Source organism: Alexandromys fortis, unplaced genomic scaffold (assembly GCF_014885135.2).
Source record: "Alexandromys fortis isolate MF-2015 unplaced genomic scaffold, M_Fortis_MF-2015_v1.1 scaffold_28, whole genome shotgun sequence".
Classification (NCBI taxonomy): Eukaryota; Metazoa; Chordata; class Mammalia; order Rodentia; family Cricetidae; genus Alexandromys; species Alexandromys fortis.
This window is the reverse complement of record NW_026067901.1, coordinates 10,471,089-10,487,564: the sequence shown is the minus strand read 5'-3', so window position 1 is coordinate 10,487,564 and position 16,476 is coordinate 10,471,089. Positions and strand designations below refer to the sequence as shown.

Here is a 16,476-nt window from a genome sequence, read left to right as displayed (position 1 = left end):
TCACTCTGGCATTTTAAAGGTTTTCCTGGAATGTCTTGGACACCCTTCATCCTCAGCTTCTTGGCTTGCAGATATCATCCCCCTGTCTCAGCTGGTCTTTTCATTCCTCCTCGCAGCCTCTCTGCAGAGCAGATGTTTCTGTGGTAGCAAAGTCTAATTTGTCACATTTTCTTCTTTCAAGGATTTTGAATTTGGTGTTTTATCTAAAAAACTTGTCACCAAATCCAATCTTGCATAGATGTTTTTTTTTTCTCTCCTGTGTTACTTCTAGAAGTTTCACGTTAATGTGTTTTATATTTAGGTTTCTTAGGCATTTTGAATTTCTCTGGGAAAGTATAAAGTCTATGTCTAGATCCAGTGTTTTCCTTTTTATATTTTTCTGTCACAGGGCTCATAGCTGCATGAGCCTGTGGTTGACACCCCTATTTCTCATGGGCGTTTCTTGCACCTTGGTAGAAGACCTTTTCCAAAGGAGAAGGGTTCCTCACTGTGAGCAGAGTAATCTGATCTCCATCCCAGGCAGTGGTCCTGTAGTTTCTGTTTCTTGTAATCTACAGGACACAGGAGGGCTGGAAGGATGGGTTTTCCACCAGCTAAGCATCCATGCCACCAGGAAGGTCTGAAGAAAATTCACCAAGAAGCCAGACAGTGGTCCGATCCTCCTGAACTGTCCAAGCCTCTACCTTCTTGGCCTCCGCAAACAGAGGGTTTGAAGCAGCTCCTGAGCTTCTGGCCCCTGGCTGCTTGTGCTGAAAAGCTGTTGGCTGCAGGTACAGAGGCAGCCTGAGCAGCAGCAGAATATGTGAGAAGGTGTGTCCCCAGAAACAGGGCACAGGCTAGACAGGTACCTGGCTGCTGGCTTCCTCTGCAGGGCTGCCAGTGGTTTTCCGAAAACCCTTGTCTCAACCTTGAACATGACACACTACCCATCATGGCGTTCTGTGAATAAGGAGGCAGAAGGCAGAGCAGCACTGAAACAGAGTGGGAGCAGAAATGAAACTTTTCTGTGACCTGGGACCCCCAAAGTTGCCGCCCCCCACCTCATCTCTATGTTTATCCAGCATGGGATGGCACGTGGCACACTGGTCTAGAGCTGAGCTGGACTCCAAAATCATCCCTGCTGTGCAGCTTAGCACAGAGGCCACAGGAGGAAGAGACAGGTGACTGGGTGCTGCCATGTCAAGTCTGGGCCCCAGAGCCTGGAGCTAATTAATACCTGTGCCACATGCTCCCAGGTGGATGGGCTAGCCTTCCTCCTCCCAGTGCACAGGCCAGAAAACCAAGGCTTTAGTAGGGTAGGTGCCTCAGCTGCAGTGGGAGACATGATGCTGGCCAAACTCGTTTGCTATATTGGCAGTGAAGGAGGGGAGTGAGTGACTGGACAGGTCTCAGTAGGTCTGACCTGAAGGCCCTTGAGGGGTCCTCAGGATCAAGGTCTTGGGGAAGTGACACTCAGTGCAAAGGAGAGTGTCAGGACGACTGTCAGTATATGTAATCATTGTTAGTTTCTACAGTGGCCTTGGCAAGAGTCCTCATGAAGCCAGGATGCCCAAGCTACTGGGATGCCAGCAGAGTCTGTCGGTAGCATGCCTTCCCATGCCACCTCTAGGTCCTACAGATGTCTGGATCTTTATCCTCTGCCTCCAGAGAATGGCCCTCCACCTTCCCTCTTCTGGGATGCTGGGCCTTGCCTCAGGTCAGCTGGCTCCTATTCAGGATCACCTGCTTCACCTACTGCCCATGTGTAACCGTTATGGTGTGCCATCAGTGAAAAGAGTATAGCCAAAGCACTTTCCTCTGCCCTGCAGCCAGACAGTGACATGAGATGAAGTGTCCCCAGCTGGCCTGTTGTTCAAACTGGACAGGAAGAGAGGAGCTGCAGTCCCTTCCTGGAACCAGAACTGGAGCCAGAGATAGGAGCAATGGCTAACATATCTAGTTCTTCATCAGGGCATTGCTTTCTCAGACAGCTAGCCATCGCTGGAAACCGCCCCGCCATGGCTGGCATCTTCGAGAACTGTCAGACACTTTGGTGGTTTTGCCAAGTGTTCTGTGTGCTGTGTGTCTGCAGGGTTGAGGGTTTCCAGTTAACTAGACTGAGGCAGCTGGCTCTGCAGTGCCTGGGCTAGAAGGCAGGGACACAGTGTTACCAAGGAGCAGGTGCCTGGTAATGCCCTCCTCTCAGAGCCAGTAACCTGACGCAGCAAAGCGTGGAGGGTTTGCAGACAGATTGCAGCTGTGGCTGCAGAGATGGCTCATTGGTTAAAGAGCAATTGCTGCTCTTCCAGGGAACCATGCTTTAGTGGCTAGTGGCTAGCATTCACATGGTAGCTCAAAACAGTCTGTAACTCCAGTTTCAGGGGAGCCAATGCCCTGTTCTAGCCTTCACTGGCAACAGAAATGCAAGTGATATACAGACATACATGTAGATAGAACACCCAAACCTTAAACAAACAAACAAAAAGAATAGAAAACTGTTAGCTACAAGAAAAAGTGAGCGCCCTCCCTGTCAACATGGTCAAACTCAAAAGGACAGACAGACCAAGTGACATGTCCTGACCTTCCCACCTTGCAGATTTCTCTGCATCTCTACCCCTGTCCCAATCTGGGTCTTCCAGCTCATATCCTTGCCCACAGTTGGCCCTCTTTATCACCTCCTCAAGCATGGAGCTTCCTGGATCTCGGCCCTGGCTACTGCCTGTTGTGTTAAACGTATTTCTCTTAAGCATCCTTGTTATTGTTTGAAAGACACAAGGGTTCACTGAAGACTGAAATGGTTTTACCAGGCATCCATTTGATTACTGGCACCGTTCCATGCTGCTATGTAGAATCGACACATGTATGTTGCGAGCCCACGCTATCCTTATGTCTCCACTTTGGCCTTGGGACTGGCTTTGCCTTTTCTGCCACGTTACGTTAGTTGGTATCTCTTTGTTCTGTGGTCATTGAGGGCTGCCCTGGTAGAGCACCCTGAACGTACAAGAGGAGTATTCCAGACTCCATCCCTTTCTAGACTCACAAGGCCTGTGGCCCTCCTCTCCTGACAGAGGTATTCTGGGCACCTGGGAAGATGAGGTCTGAGCTTTTGTCTCTGCTTGAAGTTCTTGTTCCTCTTCTGGATTGTGAGAATATTAGGGTACCAAGGCAATCAAGAATCCCTGTGTATCATGCATTGAAGAGGCCTTGAAAGCCGCCATATCCAGGGCTTACCTAACTTGGGGTAGGGTGGAAGGTGGGGGTAGGGCAGGCCATGTGAACTAGCTCTCCTAAAGAAGCAACTTGTGTTGTAGGGTGCACTGGACACTTCTTTGCAAGTGTTTGTGAGTGACACTGTCCCTTTTACCCAGTGTCATTGCTCACGGCGTATGCTTGCAAGTGGGATTTGGACATTCTAGGAAAGGCCTGTTACTGTAGCATCAAGATCAAGGAAGTACCCTGCTGCCTCAGGTCAGATGTCTGTGCCTTCCTGGACTCTGGTCCCAACTCACCCGCCATGAGATGCTCACAGCTAGCCTGCAGCCTGTCTTTTATTGACCTTGGCGAAGTCGTAAACTGAGGCATAATTGCTGTGTTTATGATGTTGTAGCAACAGCTTTCCAAGACGATCTCAGGATCAGTCTCGGGCCCTGTACCGGCCCTGCCAAGGCAGGCTGCAGCACCTCGTTAATATACACATTAAGGGGATAATTGAATGGAGGCCAGCTGGCCAGGCACATCCCCGTGGACATCTCTCTGAGCGTTGGAACAGCCTCAGCCTGTGGAAAGCAGAAGTCAGCAAGTGTGCCCCAGTCTCTTCCTGCCCTCCACCAAAGCCGGGCTGATAGCACAGAAGTGGGCTATTGGACACTCACAGTGTATCCTAAGCCCCAAGTCACTGAAGTAACCATGCTAGGAGAAGCAGGGAGTTTGCATTGCCTGTGTGGGTGGAGGCTTGGGGTGTTCCTTGTTTGCATCCAGCTAGGCCCTAGGGACAAGCTTGAGAGGGAGCCCTAAGCTACATGCTTTTACTCTGATCATTAATTCAAGAGAATGGCCTGCCTGCTGAGGTGCAGGCAGCATGGCAGTGCATACTCAGACCTAGAAAAAAAAAAAGGCAACAGGAACAGCCGGGTACTTGAGAGTCCCCAACCTATGGTTAGAGCTACAGGTAGAACCCCCTCCAGAAGGATCTGGCCCCACTCTGCCCTCCCACAGGGATCAGCTCCTAGATCAGGTGAGAATTCTACCTATCACTCAGGCCACGCAGTCTTAATGGCCTGCGGCGTCCAGCTGCTGAGGATGTCCAGGTACCTGCTGGGAGACGTACAGAGCTCACCGACCTCTAGGGACTTGAAGCACCTCTTGGGAGCTTATATCCTGTGATCTATTCCTAGGGGTAGCCTCATCTGTGTTAAGTGCCCGCATAGGTCCAGAATGGAAGGGAACAATTCTGTCTACCTGGGGAGCACTAATGGTTGATTGAGTCCTCAGGGAGGAAAGGGATTCCCTGGGCAGCTGGTTCTTCTGGGACCCCTGAGGTCAGGGCTCTCCCGTGTTATTGAGTACTTTCCTCAGCATAACCCATAGCAGCCATCACCGTCGTCCCTGTGCCTGCTTGAAAGGCACCTTGAAGTGAGCTTGTTGCTGTTGAAGTTCTACATAGGAGTCTGGGAAGTCACAGGACGTTGGTCTGAGATTCCAGCTGGTCCCTCTTGCATTTCCTGGACAGTAATTATGTAAATATGTAATTCTGCCCTAGCTGTACATGGCCTTGTAGTCTTGGAAAGTTCTAGAGTATAGACTATGGGAGGTTAGCTGAGGGGAGATTCCACCTATGCAGCTGTGGAGACATCATCATCTTTTGCTGATTTGGGATGCCCCAGATAGTCTTCTAGAAGCCCAGTCAACTCATTGCCCCCCCCCAGGGTGAACTTTGGCAAAGTTGTATTTTGATTTGTCAGTGGAGCCTTATTAAGGAGGGATAGATGTTGGTTATGTTTCCCCAGGGAAGAAATTCTCTGAACACCTGCTACCCTGCAGCCTGATGGGTCATGAGGTGATGGGATCTTCTCCTTGCTCTTCTCCCCTGCTATGCAACAGAATGCTGTGGGTATTCTAAGTGTGTTTAAGCCAGGCAACTGGACGAAACCCTTAGAATGAGAGCCTTCATGCCTCCTTACCCAGGCTCAACTTCATCTTGGTCCTTGGGACTAGTCCCGCCTCTTCTACAGTGCACAGTTACTGCCCTCCATGCTAGGAGCAAGGTCGTTTGTTGCCCTGGAGAGATGTGCTGGGAGCGGGGATAGGGGGTTCACACTATTGGGGCTTTGGATGCGAGTCAGAAACATGGAGAATCTAGTCTGTGAAGATGTTTGGAAAGGGCAACCAGGAGTCCTGGTTCGTGAAGTTAGGATGAGGATGAACGCAGCTGCTTTGGAAGCAATGGACCGAGAGGCCTTGGCTGTGGGTGCCTCTCACCTCCCCCAAACATTCTAACCCGTGTACATCTGCAGTCAGTGGTGGCACATGTTCCATTTGTCCTCGAGTCAGAGTGGCTGTAGGGATCTGTCCCAGTGGAGAGGTAAGGGACACAGCCTTAGTTCATGGGTTCCCTGGGGAAGATTGCTGAACTTGAGCAAGTACTGCTTCTGCATATAGAAAATAGGTGCTAAGCCAGAAGAACATTGCACACACATATTCCTGAGTGTGTAAGTCTGCAGGTGCAGGCTGTGGTATGCACAGCCTCTGCTCTGTCGTGTGTTTCTATGGTAAGATAATGTAGCATGGTGCATATGTACAACATGCCCTGTTTGTATGTGTGCATGTTGTGGTCTGTATGTACATGTGTGTTTGTATCAGAATACGTGTGGCATATGGTGTGCAAAAGTTTGTATGCACAAAGCTTGGTCTGGATATGTCTGGGTGCATTTGTATGTAGGCAGCACCATGTTTGTATCTGCCTGGGTATATATGTGCTTCCCATCCATGAGCCTGTTACATCCCTAAATGATTGGTATAGGCGGCATGTGACCATGTACCTGTATCTCTATAGGAACCTACACAGACCTATGGGCAGATTGGGATGGCTTTGTGTTTCTGCTCTGTCTCTAAAACATGTCAAGCATGTTTATTCAGGGTTCTGTATATGTTCACATGAAACTCCAGGGATGCCACTGTACCCAAAGCACTAGTTCAGCACCATCTTGCTGGCTGTTCCTCTGTACTCTCCTCACCCTCTTATTCTGGGACACCATCCCAGACAGCTGTGCCTGGGCCAAGGGGGTCCTCGGGAGCCTCCCTGAGACTGTAGCCAATGCATATGGCGCTCTCCGGAAGCATAGCTGGCCCCAGGCAGAGTAGTGGATCTGTGGCTCTGAAACCAGGGTCCCTGTAAACAGCTCAGGGCCAGTGAACCTGTCTTCATGCTAGTCCCTGGGCTTGGCTTGTCTCCTAGTGACAAAGCTGTGCATTCCCTTGCCCTCTGCAGGGGTCTGACCACCGACTGTGGGGTGTACCTGGTCTTTCCAGAGAGGGACCAGGCCTGTGGTTTGCTGATCTGACCCTTGCCATCTTCTGTCCCAGATACGTATCTAGATGGGCAGCAGACCAGCATGGCCTGTCTTACTCAGTTTTTTAAAATCTCGACCCCCCCCCCATGCTTCTTATCATGCAGGGATAATCCTCAGCTGGTCTCAGAATTGGGCTTTGTGATCTGTGATACTCACTTAATTGACTCAGTAGTAGTTGGGTGTGAGAGAGAATTTGATACTGGGATTTAATTGAGACTTGATTTCATTCTATATCAAACATTGAGATGGAGTCTCCTCCGGATCTTAAGAACACTTTTTTTCCTGCACTTTTAATCTTCGTACTATGTGTCTATAGAATTGGGGATAAAACCAAACATTAGTAGCTTAGTTTTTGAGCACTGCACAGGGCTGGTGGTTTAGTTGTCTTCGTTTTGAAGTTGAGGTCTTGTGCAGGGTAAGAGATGGAGACACCTGACTCAGGTTGGCCATGGCCACTTTCAAACGTCACATACCACACCACATGGAGTCCCAAGTTGGCTGGGTATGAGGCCTGCCCTGATGAGTCAGGGCTACAGGGGTTTAGGTGGCACCCAGCATAGCAGAAGTTATCACATCTTCCAGGAGTGACAGGAAGGAGAGGGATCCTTAGACAGGGCAGGGGACAAGAGGGACACAAGCAGGGCCTTTGGACCTGTCTTGATCCCCTACCCTCTGATGTGGGCAAGGGTCAAGATAAGTCAGTTTGTTAGCCTTTTGCGTTATTTCGAGCAGATTAATACTTCATCCTATCAGGGCCTGAAGCACGATTAATAAAAGCTCAGGGTCAAAATTTGTGATTCAACCTGAAGATCTGAAAAGCCAAACAGCCAGCCACTGGCTCTTCTTACCTTGACCTCAGTCTGAAATGGTGAACCTGCTTCCAGGAATCTCGGAATGAGACTGTGTCTGAGAGCCGTCTTCCCCCATCTTATATTCCTCTCTAGGGCTGGGATTAAAGGTATGCACCACTGGGATTAAAAGCATGCACCACCCAATTTCTTTGGCAACTAGTGTGGCTACTAGGATTAAAGTTTGAAATGGCGAACCTGCTTCCAGGAATCTCAGCCACTACTACTCCCTTCCTCCATGCCGAAGCCCAAAAGTCTATGGTGCTGACTAACATCTCCACTGAGTAAGCTGTCCTTGCCTCCAGATCCAGCTCTTTCTCAGTCTAAAGAACCACTAAGCTCTTGCTCCTGATTGTCTTGGTGTGGGTGGCCTGAGAGCATTAGCGAAAGTTTGCTTGCCTGTAACCAAAAAACTTATCACTACCTTCCAGGTCCCCAGGGAGCCAGCAAGCTCACAGTAGACCCCAGACCAAGGACACTCCTGATGAATCTGCAAGCCTTCTCTTGAGCCATATGGCCCCCAACTATACCTTATCACAGATATATATCTATAGCTCTATCTGTCTGTCTGTCTGTCTGTCTGTCTATCTATCTATCTATCTATCTATCTATCTATCTATCTATCTATCCATCCTGTGGAACTAAACAACTTATTGGCGTGTGCCCCCTGTGGAGGGACACTGAATGAGAGAACCTGTTGCCTTGCTTCTTACTGAACCACAGGACTTTCCGCCCACCTGCCCTGGAAACCCTGTACACTGGCTGTGGAGGTCTAGCCTTGTCACCTATCTGGAGTCAGTGGCCTCGGCTATGTCCACATGAAATCTTGTTAGCCTGCAATCCTGTGCTCCTTCACAGTAGTCTTCCCAGGCCCATAATCTCCATGTCCCCTTTGCTGTTCGAACAACCTGTGGGCTTCACGGTGCTTTCTATACATTTTGAAGTAGATCTGACCTGGGGCCAGCAGTCATGCCCAACATACTGTGGGCCATGGACCAGCAACCTTTGTATCTTACCCAGATGGTGAACTGTGGGCTGACCTGGGAACTCCAGACGGGTTGTGGGTGCCACATCTCTCTTTGCTGGCCCTCCTTGATTCCTGTCTTATGTATGACAATGAATCCCATAGCCAGGTAAAGCCGGCTGATGCAGGCTCTAGATCCTCCCTGGCCTCCTGACTCCACCTTGTTTTCATTCTAATCCAAACACGGAGGCTGACATTTATGATTGTTAAATTCTACCGTCTCACTCTGCACCTGTCAGAGTTACTTTGAATCTTTATTCTGACATCCATCATATCCTATATCCTCTCAGATATAAGTCACAACCCTGTGGGACTGAAGAGCTTATCGGTGTGTGCCCCAAGTGGAGGGATACTGCATGAGAGAACCTGGGACCTTGCTTTTTACTGACCCCCCCTCCCAGGGCTTTCTTCCCACCTGCCCTGGAAACCCTGTACATTGGCTGCTGAGGTCTAGCCTTGTCACCCTGTCCAGAGCCAGTAGCCTTTGCTATGTCCACATGAAATCTTTAACAGGTGTGGAAGCTGTCCTGCCTTCCTCATCCAGCATTTGGGACTGAGTTTGCAAAATTTGCCTTCAGGGCACTCTGTTCCCTTTATTGACTTGGCCCTAGCCTGCTGGTCTGAGGGATAGCTGGGCATTCTAGTGGGACCTATCCTGTGCTGTGATCTCCAATATGATGTTCTCTGAAATCGTATCCCGCTCAGAAAACAGGAGGCGGCTGAAGTGGATGGACATCCATCCGTATGTGGCCTCCAGGATCCTAGAGACCCAGGAGGTCAGAGGGCTGAATGTAGTTCTGGGAATCTTCGTGTAGATGTATTCAGTATGGCCTTCATCTCGTTGCAGCATTGATGTCATGCCTGTGTATGACATGGCCTGAGAGAAGTGTTTCTCCAGGACCTATAGATGCAGGGAGAAGGATGCCAGGGTGGGCCTGGTTTGAATGCCCAGAGAAAGTGTAGCCATTGACTCCCCTAGACCAGTGTCATTACCGGGACCCGTTCAGTGTTGGGCTAACTTCTGAACCCAGCCTTTGTAATGTTGGACAAGATCCAGATCACAGCCTGTGTGGTATGGAACCAATGCTCAGATTCCAGCATATGGGGGTGTCACATTCCGATAGGCTACTGTACAGTGCTAGCTCTTGCTTTGAGGAAGTCCCAGGATTTGATTCAGTTGTCATCAGCACCCAGTAGAGCAGAGAGCGTTTGTGTTTATCATACGACTGTGTCAAGGCCTAATCCCAGTGCTGAGCTGGCAGGCTGACATCTGAGCAGGCATCAAGGCATGCCAGGGCCCAGTATCCCTGCTTGCTGTGGTCCAAGGCCTAGCCCTGCAGAAACCCCCTGCAGCTGAAGCCCAGGAATTGAAAGCTCAAATCACTCCACGGTCAAGTTTGCTTATCTCTCGTGCTAAAAGGGACACAGTCCTGCATGGGGCTTCCCAGAGACCCTGAGCTCAGAGCCCACACAAGGCAAACAGGGCAGGTGGGCCCAAGTGGAGGAAGGCCTGTTCCCAGGATTTGTTCTTAAAGGGACAGCTGGGGTCCTGAGTGTACAGGCTCTTCCTTGTCCCTGCTGAAGAGGACTCAGGCTGGCAGGCTCCAGCCTGGCACTGTAAACCGCAACTCCCCTGAGCGCAGGCTCTCCACCCACCCACTATGTGGGAATGAGGTGGAGACCTTTCTTAGCTCAGACACAGAGAGAAGTGGTATGAATGAGAGGGTGTCCATCTGTCTAACGCTGGGGTAGTGATTTCATCACGGAATTCGCGTATGCAGGTCAGTGTGAAGGTAGCTGGTGGTATTGTATGGACAGCCACCATCTCAGAGCAGTAGAAGGCCATGTTGCCTATATGGAGGAGTGACTTAGGAACCTGTTTAGTGAGGTCAGCCGGTCATGGAGGATGTTTTTTCTTGCCATAGTTATGTGCACCTGAGTGCAAACAGAGCCTGGTCAGTTGTTGGGACTGGGCTTATCCTTGTGGGGGAAGGGACACTTCCAGTCATCTGACATTTGCCTAAATTATGTCGTATCTTTCTCCAGGGACAGCGCCTGGGAGTTGTGGTATTTGCTGCCCCTCCCACTCCTGCTCTTTGCAGCCAGGTGCATGTGCATGGTCCCTTGATCATGTCATGTGACCTTTAAGTGGCTGCTGATAGGGAACTGGGGCCCAGGGTGGTGCTGCTGCTGGCCCAGGGCAGACTTCCCCAGTGTCCAGGAGTTACCACAACTGTAAGATGCCATTGACTTGGTAGTATTCCTCCACTTTCAAAATTCTTGTTGGGACAGACCCTACCTGGACAGCTCTAGACAACTTTCCAGGCCTCCCAGAGAAACCGTTATATGTACTAAGGTGGCCCAGACACTCTAAACCTTGGCCAGAGTTACAGTGGGGCAAGCTGGGCAGGAACAGCAAAGTGACTGGAGCCAGTGTGCCTGTTTTAAATAGAAATGTAGGGTAGTGCCCGCGTGGCTGCCCAGCCACACATTGCAGTGGCAAGCACAAGAAGGAAACCACTTCTTTCTTGTGTGCTGCAGAGCTTGCTGTCTGCTTCCAGCCAGTTTGTCCTTCAGCTCCCATCAGGCCCAGTGCTCTGGTTCTGGGATCGGTGCTAGCTCTGATTGGTTGTTCTGGGTGCTCCTCCTACCCTGCCCATCCTCCTCGCTTGTTGATAGTGCTTCCCTTTGCTTGTGCTTGCTTCTTAACAATAGCACGTAATTCAGAGTGTGATTAGGTAGAATGAGTCAAAACTTGCAGCTTGAGGAAGGCAGCTCTGGCTGGGCTTTGCCTTCAGCTTGAGACAGCATGGGCGTTTGCAGGAGAGGCGGCTCAGAGTTGTCTGGGAGGCCCTAGTTGCCCCATCCTTCCTCTGAATGTGTCTGATCCATTCTCCCAACGTGGAAGTTGGTACACCAGCCAGGATCTGTCAGCATCATGCATAGATATGAGCAGCGAGTGTAGTCACCTTGGACAGCTCCGGCCAGTCCTGCCTTACCAAAGTGGCCCAGGTCACATCCAGACAGGACATACCCCAGGCTCCTATTGGCCTGGGCATTGCTGGGCTGTTGGAGCTGAGCCACCCTGCCTCATAGTTCCTGCTAATGTGTGTGATACCTGCTGTAACCAGGCTCTGGGTTGGCCTGAAGTATCTAAGCAGCAAGGCTGCTACAGCACGGGAGCCAGTTGCCTGGAGAAAGAGTGGTGACAGTAGCAAAGGGAATCTTGTGGTAAGGAAGGACACCCTGCATTGTAGGAACCACTGCTGAGAAGCCCTGAGAGCTACCAATCAATCTGGTTGCAAATCAGATGGCCACTCTTGTGTGCCTGTCCCACTTTCTTTCTCGTGTCTGTCCCTGTGACCCTGTTCTATTTCTTGCCAGCACCTGTAAGGCTTTCATCTAGGTGGGTGGGATTCTCACATCAGCATCTCTGTGATGTGCCCTGTAGCCAGAAGGAGCTCCCAAGGGAGGGAGGTGTACCATGTGTCATGAAGTTTTCTGGTGCCCACAGAGGGCAGCAAGTAGAAGGTGCTTGCTATGTGCTGCGTGAATAGAAGATCCTGGTGATGGGTGAGTGACAGATCCCAGGGTTTCTGTGAATGTGCCCTAATGAGACTGTGAAGCTGCGTGATGGAGCTCACCGCGCTGGGACAAAATGTGGCAGCACCAGCCAGGCTGAGGGATGCCCTCTGTCCTCCTACAAGGTGGCCAGTTTTTCATTTTTATGGCCCACTGTGAGCGCCATGCTATCTTTATTGGACAGCATTGCTCTTTAGAACTCCCTGGTACTGGCCGGGCAGTGACAGCTTAAACCACAGGGCTCTATTTCCCTGTGGGATTCCCTCTCCTGAGGTGAGGTTGGCACTTTGGAGAAACGTGTCCCTTCTTCTAGGGTCACTCCAGGGCCCTGTGTGCCTGTCTGCAGCTGAGTGTACCTGTGTATCCACACTGAACGATACCCGGAGCATGTACATATGAGTATGTCCATGTGTACCTGTGTGTTTACATGGGAACTTATATGTAGCCTATGTACATCTAAGCATATCTTGTGTACCTGTGTATTTACACAGGAACATACATAAAATATGTGTCTAGCTGAGCGGCCCCTATGTACATACATGCTTCCATAGGCCTATCAGTGTAGCCTAGGAGCTCCTGAATGCAGATAAGTATACCATGTGAAATTACATGTCTACGTGGACACACCTGTTAGCCTGTGTGCACATGAGTATAGCTGAATGTACCCATTAGAGCCTGTGTGTACACATGAGCTCATCCATACAATCTGTATACACCTAGGTGTAGGTGTACATGTGGGAACTTGTTTGTACCTGTGTATGTGTGAGTTTCTACCCAGCACATGACATCCCTACAAGTCTGTGCCCATATAGAATGTGTGTTCTCACTTGAATATCTCCTATGTATACCTGTATAGTTTTCCCCATGTCTGCCATCCAGGCATGTGGCTTGTAATATCTGTTCTGTGTGTCTATGTGTTCCTCTTATGTATGTCCATGTGTATTAGCATGTCCAAGTTTTCAGGAAAATTATAACTTGGTCCTTGGCCATCCTGCCGTCTGTGCCCAGGTGAGGATGATAATACTTCCTTGCAATATGGTAGCATATATATTATGGCTGCTCCATTTTGTGGGTCCAAGATAGTACATCCTGCAGGTAGCGACTGAAATATTGGGATGGAAGCTGCAAGGCTTGGCTTGATTTGGGGACCCTGTGCTCTGGGCAGGTGGTTTTTCTGTGAAATCCAAGTGTGTGGGGGATGAGGGGAAGGCAGCACCTTTCTCTGCAATTCTGAGATTTCATTTCCGTGTGTGGCAGAGATGGCCACATTTAATTTCCTGTCCATTGGGATAGGCTGACTGAAATCCCTGGCAGAGCATACAGAAGATGGGTTGCTGGCTGTCACAGAGAGCTCTCTCCACATCGCTTTCGCTGAGCCAGCTGTGGTGGACCCCACTCTAGGTGGGTGCTGGGTGGCCTCCAGGGTGTGAGACTCCAGGTTGTGGCCACTCAGCTTGTGGTTGTTTCTTCCTTGCAGGTCAGCTGGCCGCTGGAACCTGTGAGATAGTGACCCTAGACCGGGACAGCAGCCAGCCACGGAGGACGATCGCCCGGCAGACAGCGCGCTGTGCATGCAGAAAGGGGCAGATTGCAGGTACCACGCGAGCCCGGCCTGCTTGTGTGGACGGTAAGAGCACCCAGCCTTCTGGGGACACTTCAGGGTACTGTGCCCAGTCTTTGAGGGCTTCTGTGCCAACAGGTATCACTCTAAAGTAGCTTTCTTCAGAATGCTCTGAGGCCAAGACCTCAAAATGTATCCCTACAATCAAGCCTCTGGGCAGTCTTTCATTGGGTTGGCAAATCTGGTATGATTTATCTATTGGCAGTGTATCCTGTGCACATGGGGGTGGCCACTAACTGCATGATTCCAGGTATCAGAAACCTGAAATCCCAGATATGGTTCCTGTTCTCAACCCACAGAGATGTTCATTAGAACAAGCTGGGCCAAAGCCAGGTAGGTGACTGAGAAAGGGATCCGCAGAATCTGGGGCATGGTCACAACAGGACTGACAACATCCTGAGCTAGATCCCACTGTGGATCTCAGATCTGGCTTGGTACCTGACCAGGCTCTAGTGTAGCTGAGAGTTCAGAGTTAGCTCTGCTTTGACTGGGGACCTGCCCTCTTCTGGAGACCCATGGGTATAGTAAAGAAGCATCCTAAGCTTACTGAACCTTGACCTCCCTCAGCATCTTCCCTAGACCCTCATAGTGTGGGCACCACACACTCCTGCTGCTGACTTAGAAGGGCTTGGAGACTGTCTACAGCACTCAGGAAAGTGCAGAATGAGGTTAAACATGCTGACCAAAGCACAGAGTGCTGGGGAAACCATAAGCTGCCTGGTTCATAGCTAAGCTTATATACAGCTAGTGAGGTCTAAGGATCGAGTTCTGTATACCCTAATTTCCAAGAGGCCGGCATCTTGATCCTTGTGGGCAGAGTGGAAGCTGCTTCTTGGTAGCATAGATTGATTTTCTGGGAGCAGGTTGGGGTGGTGTGAAGCTCGCCAGCCACAGCACTTTCTCTTCCCTCGCTCATTCCATCAGCCTGGGGAGATGGGGTCTGGACTGAGGCTAATTGAATCTGGATCTGCCCATCTGTAACCAAATCCCTGTCCCTCCCTACAAGCAGCCTCCCGGTGCCTTAGGAACTGGGTCCCAGAGACTCACGTTAAAACCTCACCATTTTCAAGGGAGGCCAAACAAATTAGTTGGCTTGATTTTTCTGCACAGTGGGCATTTTTTGGGCTGCCCTGTAATTTAATTTTTGCATTTCTGTTTTCTTGCTCTGTGTGGATAATAATTTTCCCTGTATGACATTGTGTCTGCTGAAGATAGTTTGGGCCAGTGATGTTTAGCCTAGAGTGGTCTATGCTGACTCGGAATTCAGGAATAAAAGTGGTAGCCCATGGCTGCTGCTGGGTGTTCTCTTGCTGGCCGACTTTGTACCTGTGGATACATTTGCTCACTTATTCATTTATTCATACAAATGTGGTGCATCAGGTGTAGGCAGGTATAAGGGAGATCATGTCTCAAAGTACCTGGTTCATAGCCCACCCCATACAGGCACATCCAGTGCGGTGACACTGGGGTACCTCACCTGGGCAGGGATGTATCGCCGAGGGAGTACTTGAGTGGGGTCCTGATGAATGAAGAGATCACCAGTGACGTTCCTTTCTGTGGAAAGAAGGGGCTGACGCTGAGACTGACTGTATAGGTGTGGCTCTTCCCTGGCCTTGAGTCCGAGCTGAAGCAATTCTGCAGAAGCCAGTCTCCAGCATCATGACCCAATGTACCAGCAGCCATTGATCCACCTGACAGAATCCACAAGAAAAGAGAGCTGACAGCAATCTGGTCACCTGCCCCAAGGCAGGTTAACATTGTATCACAAATATCAACAAGCAGACATAACCTTACAGCTATGCTTTGTGAGCTACGGAGTCAGTCCCGGCAGCACTGGCTGGAATTGTTGTTGCTCTGTCTTACCCCACATGATCCTGCGCCCTTCAGGGTGCTGCCCTGTGGACTGAGACCCTTGCTGGGCTCTCAGCAGAAAACTATACGCTCTCCCTCTGGCCAGAGCATAGAGGGTCTGCCTCCTTCCCCTCTGCTGAGTTCTCATGAGATTCCTTTGGAAAGAAATCCAAATAAAACGTGACTGTTGGACGCCAGTGGGCAGAGGATGAAGAAATGCTTGATAGATTGTCTTGGAGGCAAGATGCTCAGGGTACTGAAGTCCACTGAAGAGCAGTGACCATGGATGGCCCATCTAGACCTGAGGGGGCTCCCCCGAGAGTCTTGCGGGATGGTAGGCTAGGGTGGGGCGCAAGCAGCCCCAGCATGAGGCGAGTCCCCTCAACTGCAGACAGGCGCCCCATAATATGTGGTCAATGCCATTCCCCTGAGGAGACCTTCAAGATCCCTGCATGGCTGATGTTGATGACTCTGCCACCTGCCTGGCTGAATGTGCCAGTCTGCACTTCCTGGTAGGGACAGCAGCATGGGCTGGGAGGCAAAACAGACCCAAGGCTCCATCCTCATCTCTTCTCACCGCCCAGAGTTCATGAGCAAAGCCCATATCTTCTTGAAGTGATGGGGACAGCAGCTCAGCAGTCTAAAACTCTGGGCACTATACAAGATACCAAGTGCTCCACAATACCAATTTGGGGACCACCAACCTTCTCCTAGTAATACACAAGACTTGCACACAAGAGGCAGTGGGGGGCTATGCTGGGAAGTAGGGGAAGGGAAATATGTTTCAGGACCAGTTCACATGAAGAAGACTGCTATGTTTCTGGGTAAGGATGGGGCCTCTTAACTTGGGGGTTGATTCAGAAAGGCTGAGGGAACAAGTGACCTCCACTCTTAGCAATGGCTACAAGGGACTGAGAATGCAGAAAGCAGCCCTCAGTCAGTGAGCCTATTTCCCATGAGGTGGCCAGAGTCCCTCCTGAGAGGTCTGTCAACAGGTGTCAC

General features: G+C 50.4%; 1 protein-coding gene across 2 annotated transcripts in view; it reads left to right on the top strand.

Annotated features, from left to right (window-relative positions):
* The window catches only part of Tafa5 (TAFA chemokine like family member 5), a 198,300-nt gene that overhangs the window by 115,310 nt on the left and 66,514 nt on the right, over positions 1-16,476 (top strand). For both annotated transcript variants that reach the window (XM_050130675.1, XM_050130684.1), the window contains exon 2: positions 13,480-13,629. In XM_050130675.1, the coding sequence (XP_049986632.1) occupies positions 13,480-13,629 (150 nt within the window). The remainder of the gene's footprint in view (positions 1-13,479; positions 13,630-16,476) is intronic.